This window comes from Megascapheus bottae, chromosome 24, assembly GCF_031878675.1.
Source record: "Megascapheus bottae isolate mThoBot1 chromosome 24, mThoBot2.hap1, whole genome shotgun sequence".
NCBI lineage: Eukaryota > Metazoa > Chordata > Mammalia > Rodentia > Geomyidae > Megascapheus > Megascapheus bottae.
The window spans coordinates 267,520-287,226 of NC_143532.1; the positions used below are offsets into that span (position 1 = coordinate 267,520).

Here is a 19,707-nt window from a genome sequence, read left to right on the forward strand (position 1 = left end):
TGAGCCACGGCACCAGTTCCATATTTTTCTGTGATGTAATTGGGGATAAAGAGTCTCACAGAATATCCTGTCTGGGCTGTCTTCGAACCATAATCCTCAGATCTCAGCCTCCTAAGTAACTAGGATTATGGGCATGAGCCTCCAGCGCCTATCTTCCTTCCTTCCTTCCTTCCTTCCTTCCTTCCTTCCTTCCTTCCTTCCTTCTTCCCTCCCTCTCTCCCTCCCTGCCTCCCTCCTTCCCTCCCCTTTTCCCTCCCCCCTACTCCCCTTCCCCCCACCTCTCTTTTTTTCTTTCTTTCTTTCTACCATAGGTATTCTTTGCTTAACTCTGTTAATGTTTCTGTTTGCAGAAACCCACCAAGTTTGTTTCCCCAGCTGGCCTGATAGTCAAAATTGTTCATCCTTCACTCAGGTTCAGTTCCAGAAACAAGGGCAGAGCCTAGTTGTGCTGGAGACCCTCTTGGACCACTCAGGGCTGCACTGGGAGAACTCAGGGCCTCAATGACAGACCCCACCCAGTCTGATGGTAAGGATTAGAGTGTCTGACTGTTAGACAGTTAATTAGAGATTGAGTCATGTGGACTTTTGTGCACAGGCTGGCTTTAATCTTTCATCCTTCAGGTTTCAGCCTCCTAAGTGATTAGGATTATAGGCATAAGCCACTGGCATCCAACTAGCTCAGTTCTAGAGGCTATACCATAGTATGAGAGCAGCTGAAGGGAGATAGGGTTCTCATGGTAGACAAGAATCCAGAGCCACCAGGGAGAGGCTGGTCTGCTTTGTTATAACAGCCCTCTGGAGAACTAGTCTGAGCCTTGTAAGAAACTCCATTTGTCTCTTCTGAGAGCAGTCACTTCTTACAGAGAAACATCGCCTTGCACTGCCAAGCTTCCAGGAGGTACTCTAAATCCAGGAACTAGGCTAGATGGTAGATTTAGTTAAGCCAAGGCAGAGTCTTATGGAGGAAATAAACTTCCAGTGCTGCTCTGGCAGGGCAGCAGCTCCCCAGCATATCTCTTCCTCAAGCAAAATGCATAGATGCTGGAGGCTGAACCTTTCAGCTTGCATGTAGAACAGTAGGTGGGAAGGGATGTTTCTCTTGATTTGGAGTGTTTTCCCCCCACTATGCTGCCCAACTTGGCCTTAAACTCCTGGGCTCAAATGGTCCTCCTGTCTCAATCTCTCAAGTGCTAGAACTATGGGTGTGTGTCGCCAAGCTGGACTCTGAATTTGGTATTTTTAAGATGTTTTGAAGAATTCCAGTGCATAAGCAAAAGATTGGTAAATGCAAGTCAGTTCGATTCCTAAAAGCAGTAAAGAGATTTCTAGGCTTCAGTGGAGCTGTGGCGACTGTGTGACTCTGGTGTCCAAGAGGCTCTGTACTCAGCTGTCACAGTGTGGGAAAGTTGGCATGGGATTTCTGACAGAACATGAATCCCTTGGCCCCTTGGCTAATCCAATGAGAGAACAGAATGGTGTATGCCCAGGACACATGATCAGTGTAAAGAGGCAAAAGGTTGCTTTGTTGGTGGCCACTTGCCACCCTGTAATGTGAATAAACCCTGTTTTCCACTTCCTGGCTAAAGATGCCAGCAGCAAGCAGGATCCGAGGAAGTGCCATACCTAAGGAGAGGCCAGCCCCGCCTATCCTCCCACCAATAAGCTCTCCATTGAGGTGTGAAGTAGCCAGGACATTAGGCTGCTAGATACCGCCCATGTGATGCTCCAAAGGCCCCTACCAACCTTTTCCTTCCCATGCCTCCCATCTAACCCAGCTGGTCTCTCTGTAGTTATATCTGCTCAGATGGCTGTGATTTCTGAACGACTGAGTGCTACTTTGGGCTACAGTAAAGATGACAACAGCTTTGAAATATTGAAGATTCAGCTTGAAATCCTTGCTCCAAAACTTGAGAAGCAAGACCAGACGGTGGGTGTGGGAGGTCCTGGATCAGGCTGCCGTATCAGATTTTTCTTACATTGTGTTCCAAGTGTGGGCAGAGCCAGGCATCAGGCTTCCACTTACAATTTTATCTGCTTGGAAGACAAAGAATGGGAGTATTGCAGTATGAGGCCAGCCTGGTCAGAAAAGTTTACAAGACAACTTCTCAGTGAGGAGTTGCTGTGGTGGCCTGTACCTGTCATTCCAGCTGTGATCAGAAACCTAAATTAGGAAGACTTTCCTCACAAAAGGCAGTGCAGAAAACAACTAGAGGCATAACTCAGCTGTAGAGCTACTTCTGCCTCTTTTTTTTTTTTTTTTTTTTTGCCAGTCCTGGGCTTGAGCTCAGGGCCTGAGCACTGTCCTTGGACTTTCTCAAGGCTAGAGCTCTACCACTTGAGCCTCAGCACCACTTCGGGCTTTTTTTCTATGTATGTGGTACGGAGGAATCGAACCCGGGTCTTCATGCATGCTAGGCAAACACTTTAACCACTAGGCCAAACTCCCGGCCCTACTTCTGCCTCTTAAGTGCAAGGCCCCAGGCCCTGAGTTCAACCCTGATCTGGTAAAAAAAAAAAAAAAGGTGGATACTAGTATCTCACACCTATAATCATAGCTACTCAGGAGCTAGGTCTGGGGATCTTGGTTCAAAGCCAGGTAGGAAAAAGTTCTTGCGACTTAGCTCCAATTAAACACCAAAAAGCTGGAAGTGAAGGTGTGACTTCAATGGTAAAGTACTAGCCTCTAGTAAAAAAGGTAGGGGATAGCACCCAGGCCCTGAATTCAAGCCCCAAGAAATGCACCGCCCCCCCCCCCCCCCCCCAAGAAAGGCTTGCCTTTCTTGGCCTGTTTGTGCTGTTACTCCATTTTAAAGCATGTGTGGCATAGGCTATTTCTAGCCCCAAACCTCAAATATTTCCTCTCTGTCCATTTACAGTCTAGATTTGTTGGTTTCCTCTTGATTTTTTTGTTTCTAGTTTGGGTAACAACACTAAAGTCCTGCTAGTGTCCCAGGTTTGGGGACCATCCTTGGTTCCAACTAGTGTCGTGATTGCCCATTCCTCAGTCCTGTTTGAATTGCCTCCTTTGTCACTGATGCATGAGGGTCAAGCCTCATGGTGACTGTGTCTCCTCCCAGGTAGCAGATCTCCTGCTCACAGCCTTCTGTCAGAACCTATTGGCAGCTTCCAGCTTTGCCCTTCCAGAGAGGTAAGGATTCTATAGTTTAGCTGGGTGCTAAAACCATGGGTCAAGCTGAGCTTTGTCAAATGGGAACTAGCTGTCTTTGTTACAGAAAGATCGCTGTTTGGGGGATAACCTGGCCCTTCTGTGGGCCTCCATGCATGGCTCAGTCATTGAAGGGATGTTCAGGACTGTGAACAACAGGGACTCAGTTTCTTTGTCTCTGAAGGCAGGGGACCTGGGCTGCCCTCTTTGTGAGGACCCTGTGTGGACACAGGCTGCTGACTGCAGTACTCACTCGTCTCATCCAGCTGCTCCGTCACCAGGTAGCTTCTGCCCCTCAGGCCACATGGGGGTGCCTTCCAGTGGCTAGTCCTTGGTGTCCTGGAGCCTTTTGGCTCGATCGCTGCCTTGTTGTTTCAGTGCCCAAAGCTGAGTGCCCAGCATGTGTTGGGGTTAGCTGCTCTGGCTGTCCATCTGGGTGAGGCCAAGTCCACACTCCCAAAGGTGGATGTAGGTCCTCCTGCCCCCCAAAGCGGCCTTCCCATCCCTGAGTTCCTGGACAGCCTCCTGACCTGTTGCACCTGGGAGTCCTTGCTCTTTTGTCTCAAGTGAGTCCTCTTCCTCATTCTTGTTACTACTCATCAAATGACATTATAGAAGACAAGTACTAGGGGACAGCTCACTGGTTAAATATGTACTTAGCAATATTTAGCACCAAAAAAAAAAAAAAAATGGATGAGACACAATGTACAGAAAATCAGCTGCCCAGAGAATATAATTTCTTTTTGTGTTGTTTTATTTTTGCAAGTCTTTTGCTCAAGGCCATTGTTCTACCACCTGATCCACAGCACTCCTTCTGGGCCTTTTCTGTGTAGGTGGTACTGAGGAATTGAACCCAAGACTTCATGCATGCTAGGCAAGCACTCTACCATTAAGCCACATTCCCAGCCCAGAATACCATTTCTTAACATCCAGGGTTTGGTTGTTTGTTTATAAAGATGGAGTTACACCATCTTTGTCAGCTGCTGAGATGTTCACTGGAGTTACCACTAAGTGGAAGATGTCTCATCACATCATTGTGCCATTCATGGTAGTTGTGACAAGAGCTGCTTTGAGTATCTTGAGCTTGTCTCACAGGTTACCTCCAGTTCTATGGTTATGTTTCTGGATTACTTTGTGGCAGGTCACTACTTTTTCTCTTGAAACCTGCACAGAGAGGAACTGGCCTTTAGGGATTCGAAACCCATGGATTTTCCAGTTGGCAGCCAGCACTCATTTGGTAGATGTTCAGAGAGCCTGCCAAGCCTGCCCTTCGAAGCCTCCTTTCTTTGAGGAAATTCAGTAGTGAATGGAGAGAGTGCCAGTGGGGACCAGTGTTGGAGCATGTTGGAATTCCTCTGGGAATGTTGTGTACATAGCAGGGGAGCCCTAGCACTAGGAAAGGACTGAGATGTGTCACACTCAGTTGGGTCTTGTGCATGCTGTGGTGAGCAGATGAGGCCAGGAAAGAAATGGAGCGAGCCCTTGATGGCTAGGATGGGGACTGTAGCATGGGGGTTCTGCCTTCCTGGCAGCCGAGGTGGTTGGAAGGGTTTTTAGGAACATCTTGGTGATGACTGACGGGCTCTGTAGGAAGGAAGTGGGCAGCTGGAGTTGGGATGGGCTCTGGGCTGAGAATGTCTTAAGTCTGCCTTCATTTGGACAGCTCCTTCTGGAAGTAGTGATTCTGGTTCAGGAGATGCTGACTTAAAGCTGCAGCTGCAGGAGGGTTTTGTGAATCAAGTTATCAAAATGCACTAAATTTAATTCAGAATGCATACTAATTCAGTATGTAATTTGTGTGGGTCACATATATTGTAACTTTGTTTTCTACTTGCAGATTCTGTACAGCAGCAATTTCGTATTCTTTGTGCAAGTTCTCTTCCCAGCCCCGTGATGCCTTGCACAGCTGTTTATCTCCTGGCCTGATCAAAAAAGTAGGTCAGCCAGGTTCCTGTTTTTCTCTTCTCTTGGTGGCTCAGGTTTATGTGGCTTTCTGGCCAAAGGCGCAGGTCTTTTGTTGGCTTAGCATAGAGTGTGTTATGTATCAGACTCTCTGGGTGGTCCAGCTGATTGCTTGAACAGATTTAATGTTTTATGTGCTGAATATTGGGGCACACAAGTCACAACTTCTCCTTTAAACAGATACTGATTTTCTTAAATAATACAAGCACATTGAAGTATAAATATTGATAAAAATTAGTACTCTAGAGATATACTAGCTGGGTGCAGTGGCTCATGTCTGTCATCCTGGCTACTCAGGAGGCTGAGATCTGAAGAACAAGGTTCAAAGCCAGCCAGGGCACAAAAGGACCTGAGACTCTCATCTCCAGTTAACCTCTAGAAAATGGGAAGTGGGGCTGGGCTCAAGGGTAGGGTGGTAGCCTTGAGCTGAAAAGCTCAGGGACAGCTCCCAGGCCAAATTCAAGTCCAGCCCCATGACCCACACACAAAAATGGATACACTAAAAAGCAGGGTACAAATTTTCCAGGACCTCATACTAGTGCTCTACCACTTAATTTATGTTCCAAGTATATCCTCCCTCCCCTTCCCCCACATACTTGTCCTTTTATTCTTTGGAATGACCTTGAACTAATGAGTCATGAGAAGCTAAGATCACAGATGTGTCATCATCCTTTCTTTTTTTCCCTCGTTTTGGGGGAATGCTGTTTCTGAGGCTTGAACTCAGGACTTGGACACTGTCCTTGAGTTTTTGTGCTCAAGCTGGCACCCTGCCATTTAAACAGCAGCTTCACTTCTGTTTGGGTGGTTAATTGGGGATGAGAGTCTCAGATTTTCCTGCCTAATTTGGCTTTGAACTGTGATCCTCATATCTCAGCTACCTGAATAGGATTACAGGTATGAGCCACTGGTGCTTGATTTTTCTTTTCTCCCCACCCCCCCCTCTTTCTTTCTTTTTTTCTTTTGTCTGTCGTGGGCACTGTCCTTGGGCTTTCTCAAGGCTAGAGCTCTACCACTTGAGCCATAGCACCACTTCTGGCTTTTTTTCTCTATCTTGTGGTACCAAGGAATCGAACCTCAGTCTTCATACATGCTTGGAAAGCACTCTACCACTAGGCCAAATAGCCTCAACTTGTCTTTTCTGCCTTTTTTTTTTTTTTGGTCGGTCATGAGACTTGAACTCTGGGCCTGGGCCTGGGCATTGTCCCTGAGCTCACCAGCTCAAGGCTACCGTCCTGCACCTTGATCCACAGAGCCACTTCCAGTTTTCTGGTGGTTAATTGTAGATAAGAGTCTCATGGATTTTGGTGCCTGGGCTGGCTTTGAACCTTAATCCTCAGATCTCAGCCTCCTAAGTAGCTAGGATTACAGGCATGAGCCACGACACCTGGGTAACTTTTCTGGTTTTTGATGAGGATGCTAGAGTTGAATCTAGCTAGGTGAACTGTGTACCACTGGACCATAATACCAGCTTCTCATTATAGAATTAGTATTTCTTGTATGTAAAGCACTATTTTGGGGGGATTTTGTACAGAGAAATACTGGGGTTTAAACTCAGATCCTTGCCCTTGCTAATAAGTAAGTGATCCATTACTTCAACTATACCTTTATCCTTTTTTGGGTTAGTTTATCTTTCAGGTAAGGGCTAGCACTTCTACCTGTGTAGCTGAGATTGGAGGTGTTATTACTATGCCCTGTTTTTTGTTTTTGTTTTTTTATAATGGGGGGGGTCTCACTGGTTTTTTAGACTGTCCTAGACTAGGGTTTTTTTAATTGTAAAAACAAACTGGGCAAGCCAGGAACGGTGGCTCACACCTCTAATTATAGCTACTCAGGAGGCTGAGATCTGAGGATCTCAGTTCAAAGCCAACCTGGGTTGGTAAAGTCCATGAGACTATTTTTTTTCCTCTCTTAATTTCTCTTTTTATTTTTTCTCATTTATTTTTAATTGTAATTAATAGGCAGTTATATTCTCCAGATAGAAGGTGCATTACTTCACACACATTGATACCCTTTCCCATGTTTCTGTCCCTATTTCCATCTCTCTACCCCCTCTCCTCATCTTGTTTTCCCCCTTCACTATTTCAAATAAACAAATAAACCCATATACAATATTACCAGATAACAAGGTGAGATACTATGACACTATGAGAATAACCAAGGGACAACAAAAAAGATGAGAACTAACATCATACATTAAGAATAACACCATGAGACTCATATCTAATTAACCACCAGAAAACTGGAAGTGGTGTTGTGGCTCAAAGTGGTAGAGCACTAGCCTTGAGCAAGAAAAAGAGCTCAGGGACAGCACCCAGGCTCTGATTTCAGGCAGCCACCCAAAAGAAAGGAAGGGAAAGGAAGTCTATGTAAAGGTAGGAGAGCCAGCATGTTGCCTATAGCCTCACCAGGCAGAAGCAAGGACTCGCAAGGAGCCAGGGGATTGTGTAACAGGAACAGAGTACTTCCTGTCTCCCTTGTGGGCCAGTAATATTTTGAGTTTAAATAGGGGTATGGCAGATATAAGGCAGATATCTCACTGGCGGATGCATTAGTGAGAGCACCAGCACTAGTTGTTAGTGACAACACTGTGCCACCTTTGTTAGTGGCAACACCCTCACTGTTCTAGTAAGAAGACACCGCTGGTCTCCACCAAGGATCACTTCCACAGGGCAAACTAGTGCCCCCCCGGCACCATGTAGGGACCACCCTCTGCCTATCTTTGCACAACTCACATGATCCTCTGGTGTTGGGATGGGGTCCCTCAGTGGGATTCACACAGTGGGCTGTTCAGTACGTATTTTCACTCTTACTACAACACGTTGCTTTTTCAGTTTCAGTTCATTGTCTTCAGATTGTTCTCAGAATCCCGAGTTCCTCGCCCTCCTGAGGACACAGCTGGCCTCCCCTGGAGACCCTTGTTCCTTCCTTCTGCAGACTGGCAGAGTGCTGCGCTCTCTCTGTGGAGATGGAGCAGCTTCCAAGAGCTGTTAAAGGAGAAGGAGTTTCATGTAGGTCCTCTCTTACACGTGTCCTTTCCTTTGGCCTGGAAGGGAAGAAGACTGTGAGGCTGTGTGTTTCTTTGTCTCTCCCAGGTGTGGGGTTTGGAAATGTGAGGCACTGCATCTCCTCTAAGAGAGAGAGAAAGAGAGAGAGAGAGAGAGAGAGAGAGAGAGAGAGAGAGAGAGAGAGAGAGAGAGAGAGAGAGAGAGAGGGAGGAGTGTTGTGTGTACTTGGTGGTCTGGCTGAAAGCTTTCACCTGCACTACATTAGTACATTAGTGCTTTCATTGAGGCCATACAGGTAGTACTGTATGAGCTGTAGAAAAGGCTATGCTTTGCCTAGGTTCTTTCTGCAGTTACTTTTTGTGCTGTGGCTCAAAGTGATAGAGCGCTAGTCTTGAGCAAAAAAAACTCAGAGACAGTGCTCAGACCCTGAGTTCAAACCCACAACTAACCAAAAAAACAAAAAGGATGAGGATGGTTTTCTTCCTCAATATTCAGTTGCAGTTTTTTTGTTTTTTATTTTGCCAGTCCCGGGCTTGAGCTCAAGGCCTGAACAATCATTCTTGGGCTTTCTCAAGGTTAGAACTCTACCACTTAAGCCTCAGCACCACTTCCGGCTCTTTTTTTTCTATGTACGTGGTGCCGAGGAATCGAACCCTGGTCTTTGTCCATGCTAGGCAAGCACTCTACCACTAGGCCAAACTCCTGGCCTACATGTCAAGTATTTATAAACTGATTTTGTCCTGTACTGAGTGTTATACTGTGTCTTGTAGTTAACTTACAGGGATTGGTTGCAACTGGAACTGGGCATTAAGCCTGAAACCGATGCTCTTTCAGATACGGAGAGGTAAGTGTTGAAGAAAGCTATCTTCTGAAGCCAGTCCCAGTCTCTATGTCATCTTATGTTTGTGTCATGATTATATCCTCATGTAATGAATCTTCCGGTTAGCTAACATTTGAACACAACTTCAGTTATTCCTTTATTCAGAAAACTTTACTAGAACTCCGATTTTGTGCTTGAGGTTTCTAGAACTCCCTAGAAGAAGCAGGGGTGGGGGGATCACAGTGGGCCCTTCCCATGATCCCAGGCTCCGTGCTCTGTAGATGGTGAGGCCTCACCCCTACTGAGGTCCCAGCACCAGTGCACCCGTGGTCGTGGGGTTGTGTGTTCTTCCTGGAGAACGGGTCCACTGTAGTCTGCCGAACAGGATTTCTCAGAATTGACCCAGGTGTTTGCTCTTGCAGACAGGATTTCCATCAGTGGGCAATCTATGAGTACTATTTACCAGCACCCCTGGCTTCAGGGGGCTGTAGCGGAGACCTGGAGCTGGCCTGTACAGTCCTTGTCAGTGAGCTGATGGACTTCTACCAAAGGTTAGCCATGTGATGCTAATGGTTTTGAGAACACATGATCATCCTCTAGGTCATGTCATTTTATCCAATATGTCTTGGGGAGCACATAACAGATGTGTGTCTAATCTCTGGATCAGCTGTTTATATGTATGGCTTGGTTCTTTTCTACATCTAGAGTTCAGGATCAACAAATGTGAACGATGGGACAGACAGAAGTATAATCCATACTGTCCCTGGACTGCTGAGCAATTTTTCCTTTTCTGTCATTCCTTTGGTCTGACTTGAAGGACAGTAGCAAGGCCCTGAGTTCAGCAGCCTGGCTGCTGTCCCTGTGCCTCTTTGTGCTAAAGGCTAACACTCTACTATTTGAGCCACTGGGCAACTTCTGGCTTTTTCTGTTTACGTGGTAGTGTGGAATCAAAGCCAGGGCTTCATGCATGCTAGGCAAGCACTCTACCATTAGGCTATACTCTGGCCAAACAATTTATTTTTAATCATTGCATATTGAAGATTACTCCACATTTCCTGAATTATTTTTTCATTGATGGCCTTATACAGGTCAGGTATGAATACTGCTCTTGTGATTGTACATGTATAGGTTTTTATGGCTCCTGTGCTTTAATTTTTCTTGGGACTATGTCTATGACTAGATGTTGGGTAATGTTGGAACTTTTTTTTTTTTCAAGTTACTACCATAATACTTTCTACATCTTGCTGAACTATTTTACATTTCTACCTACAATATAGAGGATTCTATATTTTTTGGCTTTTGTGTATGTTTAGGGGCTATCCCATTACTGGGGTTTGAACTCAGGGCCTGAGCATTGTCCTTAGGCTTTCTCAAGGCTTGGGTTCTACTACTTGAGTTACAGCATCACTTCCAGCTTTTTTTCTATGTATGTGATACTGAGGAATTGAACCTGGGTCTTTGTGCATACTAGGCAAACACTCTACCACTAGGCCAAACTCCTAGCACCATCTTTTTTTTTTTTTAAACTAGTTAATTGGAGATAACGGTCTCAAGATTTTGTGATGGGCCGGGAGTTTGGCCTAGTGGTTAAAGTGCTTGCCTAGCATGCACGAAGATCTGGGTTCGATTCCTTGGTACCACATACATAGACAAAAAGCCTGAAATGGTGCTGAGGCTCAAGTGGTAGAGCTCTAGCCTTGAGAAAGTCCAAGGACAGTGCTCAGGCCCTGAGCTCAAGCCCAGGACTGGCAAAAAAAAAAAAAAAGATTTTGTGACGTAGTTTTTACACATCTATTGATATGATTGTGTGCGTTTGTTTTTATTGTATTGATAAGGGCATACGCTAATTACTTTTAGGGTATTAGACCAGCCTTGCATTTTTGGCTAGGTCCCACGTGTTTATGGTATATAACTCCTTTGTGTTTGCTGGGTCTGGGCTACTGTACTTTGTTGGGTTTTACTTGATGCTAACCAATGTGCTGTGGGACACAGAGCCACTCTCCTCTGGAGGCACAAGAAAAACTCAGGAAGTACTGAATAAGCCTTTTTGTCTCCTTTGCAGTTCCAGAAGTTGTGATCACGTGGAGTATTCTAATTTAGTCCTTGGTGGCCATAAAGGAAATGTGGATATTCTTTCTAGGCTGCAGGTAAGTTAGCACATTTGTTGTATACGTATTTTCTGGTAAGATATTTATGAAAAACTTATGACAAACATAATGGTGCCTAAGTGGAAACTCAAGTCATCCATACCATGGCTGAGACCTAGAGTATGTCTGAAATTGTTGAATGATGAGCATCACAGACACAAAGCCATGATCTTATCACCTCCTCTAAGCCTTGAGACATAGTTCAGTGTTGGCAGTGGAATCGCTGTTGCTCCATGGTCTTCTAACTCCTGGCCACTGCACTGGGCATCAAGTTCTTAGAAATGACATTAGCGGCTTTCAGTTTGTCAGAGGACAAGGGCATATGGAGTTTGCAGGCTTCCAGGGTTCTAGAGCAGTGGGGAGTGCAGGACATCAGTCAGAGTGCACCTGTGTGTTCACACCTCCCATAAGCTTGTACCTGTATGCTCATACTTACTGTGAGTGTGCACCTTACATCTCTCCAGTGATTTCTACAGTCTTTTGAAAGCCTCCCTCCTGCCTCCATGTCCACTGTGTCCACCTGATTGTCCTTAGGAGCATACATACATTTGTTAGCTTTTCTGCTTTTTGGCTCTTTGTTTAAAACGTCTCAGTCCATGCTGATAGGGCCTCATTTCAGTGGGCTGTGAAGAAGCAGGATGCCATGGTGGAGAGGGTATGTTTAAACAGAGCTACTTGTCTGGTGGGGGCTAGGAAAGAAGGAGAGACTGGAGACAAAACATATGCTTCAAAGACATTGATCTAGTAACCTTCCTCTAAGTAGGTCTCATCTTCAGTTTCTACCAACTCCCCCTAGTTCATTCAGTTACAGATCTCACTGGATTAATCTACACCCGTTGAGGTAAGAGCCGTCACAGTCCAGTCACCTCTGAACACTCGGGGATTAAGCTCTATCTTATGGCCTCTGAGAACATTTAGATCCAAACCACAGCAGACATGTATGGTTTTAATTGATAAAATCATATTTGTGGATTCCAGCTAACTCTTCAAGGGCCTGACTTTTTAAATACGGGAGTGAAAATAACTGGAGGTTGTGAGTACTTGGGGAATCCACTCAAATCTATGGAAACATCCTACAGAGAAAGAGGACCGCCCCTCTTGCCCTTCATCTTGACCCATTTCCTCCCCCTCCACCTTCCTTCTATCTTAGAGTAGGGAGGGGGCCAGTGCATGGCCTTTTAGAGGCATACAGCAGGCTAGGACTCCATGTATGTCCTGTCTATATCGAGTCACAGCCTGCTGTGTCCCTCTACAGGATACATGGATACCTTCAGTCAGCACATGTCATCTGGTGCCAGCCCATTCCTGCTTGTTGTCCTTAGTGTCCTTACTTCTCACCCTGACATATTGCCTCAGAACCTAGCTCCTCTGGCTTATTCCTCTCAGAAATACAGCTGGTCCCACTGTTTGTCTTTACCCTGTGCTTGTCCACAGCACTCTGCAGTCTCTGGCAGGGGCTCTGTCCACGTGTTCTGTGTCATCCCCGTGTTGGGGCACTGTGCTTGTAGTGGGCTTTGGATAAAGAAGGAACTGTGGATTTTCCACTGTCTTTTCTCCTTATCCACTGAAACCCCACATTGTTGTAGCCAGTGAAAGTGACAAATGTAGCCTCAACAGAACTCCCCAGATGCATCCAGAAGCGGAAAGTGCCAAGAAGAAGAGAAGGGTTCCAAGTAGAAAAGCTTGAGGCTAGGAATATGGTCTAATGGTAGAGTGCTTGCCTAGCATGCATAAAGCCCTGGGTTCAATTCCTCAGTACCACATGCATAGGAAAAGCCAGAAGTGCTTCTGTGGCTCAAGTGGTAGAGTGCTAGCCTTGAGCAAAAGCTCAGGGACAGTGCCCAAGCCCTGAAGACCTTTTACCCTGAGTCTTGTTATATTTTTCCCCCCAGGAGATGACAGTGGACCTAGAACTGGAGCAGAGCTCCTCTGGATCCTTCAGCTGTTCCCAGGGACACTTCCTCTTTGGTGTATTGTGCAGGAGGCTCCAGGCTCTGGAGCGTGGTTACAGTATAGCCTCCAGCCTTAGGAGACAGCAGGAGCTACTCATGTGCAAACGGTACCTGACCTGGGCAGAGCATTACCACAGTTTCTTTGAGTTTCATTCTGCTAGTTCTTTGTTCTGTCTTCCTATGCTTAGCCAGGAATGGTTTCATTTCCTTGGTGGCTTCTGCAGGAGCAGGTTTGGAGTTGTGGAAGATGCTTTGGGTTAAAAGTAATTCCATGTACTCCAAGATGTGCACTTCCACTGTTTTGATTTCACTCTCCTATTATGCCTCTCCATAGGCCATGGTACACCCTTCTACTTTGTTATATACATATACATATACATATATATATACATATATATATATGGAGAGAATGAGAGAGAGAGAGAGAAGGGGGGGAGAGAGGGAGGGAGGGAGGGAGAGAGGGACAAAGAGAGGGAGAGAGAGTGTTTGTTGCATCTTGAGCTCAGGAGTTGGAGGCAGAGACACTTTTTGTTTACAAAACCTAGGCCTGGGGCAGGGTCAGTGGGGACAGCCCTGACATACCCATTCCTTCCCAGGCTTCTCCTCCGCCTGCCTCCAACTATTCTTGTGGGCAGCCTGAAGACCAGACAGCCTGTCACCCCTAGCTGTGAGGACTTCTTTCATCTGGTCAACTCCGAGTTGGTAGGTACAGATATGCTACCTGCCAGCCTTTCCACCTCATAGCCAGCCTACTCATTTGCCTTGTTGAAATGTTTTACAGAAAAACTGCTGTTGTCGTGGTGGTATGCTGACTCAGGACATCACCATCCACTTCTTCAGGGTAACACAGCGCATCCTGTGTGATTTCAGGGACCCTGGGGATGGGCCTCCTGTTCCCATGGGGTGTGGGCTGTGGTAGTCTGCTGAGCTATAGTGTGCTCTGTTGCAGGGGCTCCTCAGTGCCTGTTTACATAGCCCAGACCCCTCACTGACAGCCAACATGACCCTGAAGGAATGCCAGACCAAATGCCCCCTGATTCTGACCTCTGCGCTGGTAAGCCTGGCCATCTTGGCGTCTCTAGTTAGCCTAGGCTTTTCTCAAATCTGTGAGCCTCCTTCCTCATTTTCCAGATGCTGAGATTGTGTGAGGGTAAATGGGTCGACAGCAGAGGACATGTCTTCGATTTTCTTTTTCTTCTTGTCAGTTGTGGGCCTTGAACTCAGAGCCTGGGAGCTGTCCCCCATGCTCTTTTTGTTCAAGGCTAGTGCTCTACCACTTTGAGCCACAGTGTCACTTCTGGATTTTTGGTGGTTAATTGGAGATAAGTGTATCATGGACTTGCTTGCCAAGTCCTCAGAGCTCAGCCTCTTGAATAGCATTACAGGCAGGCATGAGCCACTGGTACCTGGCCATGTCTTTAGTTTTTAAGAGCTACCAGCCAGCCCATCAGAGTCCCTTTGTCAGGCAGCCACCTCTGCTATGTGCACTGGAGGCCACAATGGCTGCTGAGGGCTTCACAGCACTCTTTTTTTATTATTATTTTTTATTTTTGGGGTAATGCCTAGAGTGATTAGTTACATTTGCTGGGTAGTAGTCGACATTCCATGTACAGGATAGATGACTGGTTCCAGGAGTCACCTGTATAGCCCACTGGGTGGAATTTATAGTGGCTGAGCTATTGTATTTAGGCTGTAGCTCTCAATGCCAGGGAGCAGGCTAGCCACCTCAGGGAAGAGTGGCCAACTTTCCTTCTAGGTTCTAGGACAAGCCCTTCTTTCTCTTACTCATGGGAATGCTCTAAACCTACAATGAAGTGAGGCATCATCTGAACTACAGAGTAGTCCATGTGAACCTTTAGCGCTCTCAGGAACTTTTGGGGTTCAGTCTTCCCAGTTGTTGAAAGTATAGCTGCTCTACTCTGATTCCTGACCTTTCTCTTCCCATGAGTCATGGTGGTCAAGCCTCGAACCAATGCTGTGCAGTCGCTGGAGGAAATGCTTCCAGGATGTGCTTCCACGAGAGTTTTTGAGGCTAAAGGAAGCTCGGGATTTTGCAAGCAAGTGAGTGTTGACAATGGGATGAGGGGCACCCAGCTTCTCAGGGGTTGTGCTTGGGTTTCTAGACATCCTGGCCGTAGCCTCTGCAGTGTTTGTGTGAATAAGGAAAAATCAAGTTGACAGGCTCATGACTGAGCAGCTTAGTGTTTTTAATTTTTCTGTTGGTCCTGGGCTTGAACTCCGGGTCTGGATGCCGTCCTTGAGCTCATCAATTCAAGGCTAGATTCTACCACTTCACGCACAGCTCCCCTTCCAACTTTAGGGGTGGTTAATTGGAGATAAGAGTCTCATAGACTTTCCTGACCAGGCTGGCTCTGAAATTCCATCCTCATATCTCAGGCTCTAGACTAGCCAGGATTACAGGCATGAGCCACTAGTGTCTGGCTCAGCTGTCTGTTTCTAGAGGGCCTCAGGAGGACCCCTGGGTCTCCTCTGCCTCTACAGAGAACACATTCCCAATGGCTTTGGGTCCCCCATGGCTAGAGGGCCAAAACCTTGCTCTGCAAATGAGAAAAGCATGCCTTGCCTAATTCTACAATGATGGTTATTGTAAACTTGTGCATTGTTGTACTAGTTTTCTGCCAGACTTTTACAGTGTTGAAAACACATGTACTGATAAAGCTGCTGAGCACCCTCTCTGTCCCTGGCAAATACCAGGGGTACTGAAGCTTTAGTGGTACTATGTCTCTTCCAGGCTCAGAGAACTGGACTCCCAAGAGCCTAGGTCAAGGTGAGCAGTGCTTGTCGCCTCAGAATGCCCTCAGATGTAGAGTCGCAACCGAGTGTGCAGAGCTGATACTGCCCCTGCTGGGTCCTCACGCACAGCTGTAGAATTGGCATAAACCTCACTGCTAGCCAGGCACTGATGGCTCATGGCCCTATGCCTCAAAGTGGTAGAGCACTAGCCTTGAGCTGAAAAGTTCAGGGATAGCACCCAGGCCAAGTTAAAATCCCTTGATTGACAAAAACAAAACGCCTCACTTCTGCTTACTCCAAGTACCCTGCTGGAAAGGCAGGCTTTGGCTGCTAGACTAGATGAATACTTGGTTGCCAGTGGTATGACAAAGAAGCAAGACTCAGGCTCTACAGTCAGGTGTTTTTCTGTCTCCCAGTTTCTTCTCTGACTTGGCTTCTCCTGCACCCCACCTGCCCTGGGTTTCAGCTGCCGCTCTGCACTTTGCAGTTAAAGAAGCTGGGAAGGAAAGCATTGGGAGACAGCTAAAGAAGCTGGACTGTGAAACTGAGGAGGCAAGACCTGGATTATTTTTTTTCCTTCAGTAGTGGGACTCAAGATTTCTTGACTTAGTTGTTAAGCTGGCACTCTTTTGATTAATTGGAGATAAGTCTCCTGTTCTTTAGTGCAAGGCTCACTTTGAATGGAGTTCTTTAAAAAAGTTACCTAAGTAGTTATACAAAGGTTATGGGTCATAACGCGCGCGCGCACGCACGCATGCACACACGCGCGCGCACACAGTGACACACACACACACACACACACACACACACACACACACACACACACACACACACACACACACACACACACACACACACACACACACACACACACACACACACACACACACACACACACACACACACACACACAGTGTCTCACAGACTTCACTGTACCACCAGCTGGGGTCATGGTGCTTGAACTCAACCTGGGCATTGTCCCTGAGCTCTTCAACTCAAGATTACCACCACACCCCTGGGCCTGGGCACTGTCCCTAAGCTCCTCAGCTCAAGTCTTCTGCCCTACCCTTGAGCCAAGCCCAGCTTCCCATTTTCTGTGGTTAAATGGAGTTAAGAGTCTCAGGTCCTTTTTTGCCCCAGGGCTGGCTTTGAACCTTGCTTGATCCTAAGCTCTCAGCCTCCTGAATAGTGGAGGATACAGGTGTGAGCCAGGTGTCGTAGGCTTGGATTATTATTTTAACAAATCTTTTTAAACAAGTTTTTAAGTTTAAAGTTTTTTTTTTTTTTGAGGCAGATGCTAGTACTGGCACCGAACTCAAGGCTGGGCACTATCCCTTAGCTTTTTCGCTAAAGACTCCATCATTGGAGTCACATATTTTCTTTTTTTTTTTTTTTTTTTTTTTTTACCAGTCCTGGGCTTGAGCTCAGGGCCTGAGCACTGTCCTTGGACTTTCTCAAGGCTAGAGCTCTACCACTTGAGCCTCAGCCCCACTTCCGGCTTTTTTCTATGTATGTGGTACCGAGGAATCGAACCCGGGTCTTCATGCATGCTAGGCAAGCACTTTAACCACTAGGCCAAACTCCCGGCCCCACATATTTTATTTCTGACGTTTTGTTGGTTAGAGATAAGTCTCAAGGACTTTCCTGCCCAGGTTGGCTTTAAACCTCAATCCTCAGATCTCAGCCTTCCAAGTAGCAAGGATTATAGACCTGAACCAGTAACTTCCACTTCCTCAGGGTTGGTTTTTTTTTTTTTTTTTTTGCCAGTCCTGAAGCTTGAACTTGGGGCCTGAGCACTGTCCTCAGCTTTCTCGAGGCTAGAGCTCTACCACTTGAGCCACAACACCACTTCTGGCCTTTTCTGTGTATGTGGTACCAAGGAATCAAACCCAGGTCTTTGTGCATGCTAGGCAAGCACTCTACCACTAGGCCACTCTTGGTCACACGGATCGTGGTTTGAAGCCAGCGCTGGCAGAAAAGCCTAGGAGACTCTTAGCTCCAATTAAGTATCAGAAAAGGCTGATGTGGACCTGCAGCTCAAGTAGTTGGGCACTGGGTGCTGGACAGTGCCCAAGGCTAGAGTTCAAGTTCCAGGTCAGGCACCTCTAATAAAAAGATTTGGGCCCTAGCCACATAGGCTCACTTGGAGGATGGTGCAGGTCAAGCTTAGAGCAAGGTTCACTCAACTGTGATCTGCTCTATCTGCAGCTGTTGGTCTGCCTCCTTTTCTTCTCCTTGACTGGCCTGCTCTCATCACATCTGACCCCACAGGTAAGTCGGACTCTTCAGGTGAGGAACCTCATGCCCCTGGGACTAGAATACTAGAGGATGTCCTAGATTGCCCTCTGGGCATCTCAGGTTGTTTGGTACATTGTCTTCCTTAAGGTGCCTTAGCTGGAAGTATGTGCACACTCTCTCACACAAAGCTTTTTACCCGACCAGGGTGACACTTCTTACACAGTCACAAGTTCTAGATTTTGTAGAAGACCCCCCCCCCCCCGCCCTTGTTGAGTGCTGAACTACCCAGCCTCGTCCAGTCAACACAGAGGTCAGCATTACACCTGCTTGATCTTCTCTGTGGGCCACAGGACGCCAGGGACTTCATGAAGGCTGTGGCCATCTGTGCTGAGGTCCTTGCGTGCTTGGAGAGGAGGAAGGTGTCCTGGCTCGTACTCTTTCAGTTGACAGAGACAGGTAAGCAGTCTTCTGAGAACTGACATGGATGGAAAGGTGGCTCTGCCCTGTAATAGGTCAGTGTTGGCTGAGATGCCAAAGGGGGCTATCATTCTCTTCAGAAGCAACTTTTCAATGACGGGGGAAAAGGCCTCCTGAGAACTCATTTTGTAAGCTCATTTTCACAAGTTTATCTTTGTGCCAAGTTATAAACTCCACCTTAGGTAGGGTACTAGTTCAGTATGTACTTATTTAAAGTCACAGATGGCCATGCCAAACCACTTGGGAGGTCCACAGTACTATACCAGTCTGCAGCAGTGGATCCACAGGCTGGTTTTGTGTGGTGGGGGAGGGTTGCACGCCCATCTCCCAGCCTTTGCTCTCCAGCGTGAAGATATCAACTTCATTTTCCCAGATAGGAAGTATAGAGACCCTTCTTGTCCCACAGCACTGACAGGTATCAGAACCAGATACCTTATGCCATTGTTGGCAACTAGACATAGATCTCCTGAAAGCCTAGACCTGGCAGACAACTGATTGAGCTCCTCTCTGTTGCAGATGCTGGCCTGGGGCATCTCCTCCTCCGCCTAGCCCCAGATCAGCATATCAGGCTGCTGCCGTTTGCCTTCTACAGGTAACCAAGCCCACCTTGGTGGCGAACAGAATGAACGCCAGCCTCTAGGGCCTGGGTGGTGAGAAGGGGTTGTGTTTTCCTGGGATTATCCCAGCAGGTGAAGAATGTCTGTCACTTCCACAGATGAGTGGACATTCTACTGTTACCCTCAGCATCTTCAAGTCCTTTGTAATCTCATCTTTACCTCTAGTCTTTTGCCCCACTTCCGTGGAGATACTGTTGTCAGGGAGGAGGCCTTCTTGGCTATTGCAGTAGACATGTACTTCAAGCTGGTTCAGCTCTTTGTGGATGGGGACATAAGTGCTGTATCACTGTGTGCCAGCAGGAGCCTCCAGCCCCAGGGTAGCCCCCACCTCCAGGTAAGCTCCCCAACGGCCGAGGCAGTTCCTGCCAAGAACTTGGGGTTCCTAGTGCTGAGTCAGTATGCCATCCCCCCGTGATTACCCATCTCTCTAGGGCAATCCTGTACAACTGGTCACAGAAGCACGTCTTTTCCTACTGCAGCTAATACCTCAGTGCCCAAAACAGAGCTTTTCCAACATAGCAAAGGTAATAACCACAACAGCCTCCCTGGGCCAATCTCACACCTTGGGA

At 46.9% G+C, this 19,707-nt stretch overlaps 1 protein-coding gene across 3 annotated transcripts in view; it reads left to right on the forward strand.

Annotated features, from left to right (window-relative positions):
- The window catches only part of Fanca (FA complementation group A), a 48,505-nt gene that overhangs the window by 28,524 nt on the left and 274 nt on the right, over positions 1-19,707 (forward strand). Inside the window, exons 22-42 of one of the 3 annotated variants that reach the window (XM_090357082.1) lie at positions 413-526; positions 1,791-1,927; positions 3,078-3,148; positions 3,351-3,447; positions 3,545-3,732; positions 5,004-5,100; positions 7,960-8,136; positions 8,904-8,977; positions 9,376-9,504; positions 11,016-11,100; positions 12,993-13,159; positions 13,649-13,754; positions 13,834-13,893; positions 14,002-14,106; positions 15,001-15,113; positions 16,223-16,358; positions 18,015-18,077; positions 18,395-18,500; positions 19,038-19,113; positions 19,304-19,472; positions 19,570-19,662. In XM_090357082.1, coding sequence (XP_090213208.1) covers positions 413-526; positions 1,791-1,927; positions 3,078-3,148; positions 3,351-3,447; positions 3,545-3,732; positions 5,004-5,100; positions 7,960-8,136; positions 8,904-8,977; positions 9,376-9,504; positions 11,016-11,100; positions 12,993-13,159; positions 13,649-13,754; positions 13,834-13,893; positions 14,002-14,106; positions 15,001-15,113; positions 16,223-16,358; positions 18,015-18,077; positions 18,395-18,500; positions 19,038-19,113; positions 19,304-19,472; positions 19,570-19,662 — 2,363 coding nt within the window. Of the gene's footprint in view, positions 1-412; positions 527-1,790; positions 1,928-3,077; positions 3,149-3,350; positions 3,448-3,544; positions 3,733-5,003; positions 5,101-7,959; positions 8,137-8,903; positions 8,978-9,375; positions 9,505-11,015; positions 11,101-12,992; positions 13,160-13,648; positions 13,755-13,833; positions 13,894-14,001; positions 14,107-15,000; positions 15,114-16,222; positions 16,359-18,014; positions 18,078-18,394; positions 18,501-19,037; positions 19,114-19,303; positions 19,473-19,569; positions 19,663-19,707 lie in introns of those variants that run through there. The other 2 variants (XR_016539516.1, XM_090357083.1) reach the window with 2 other exon arrangements.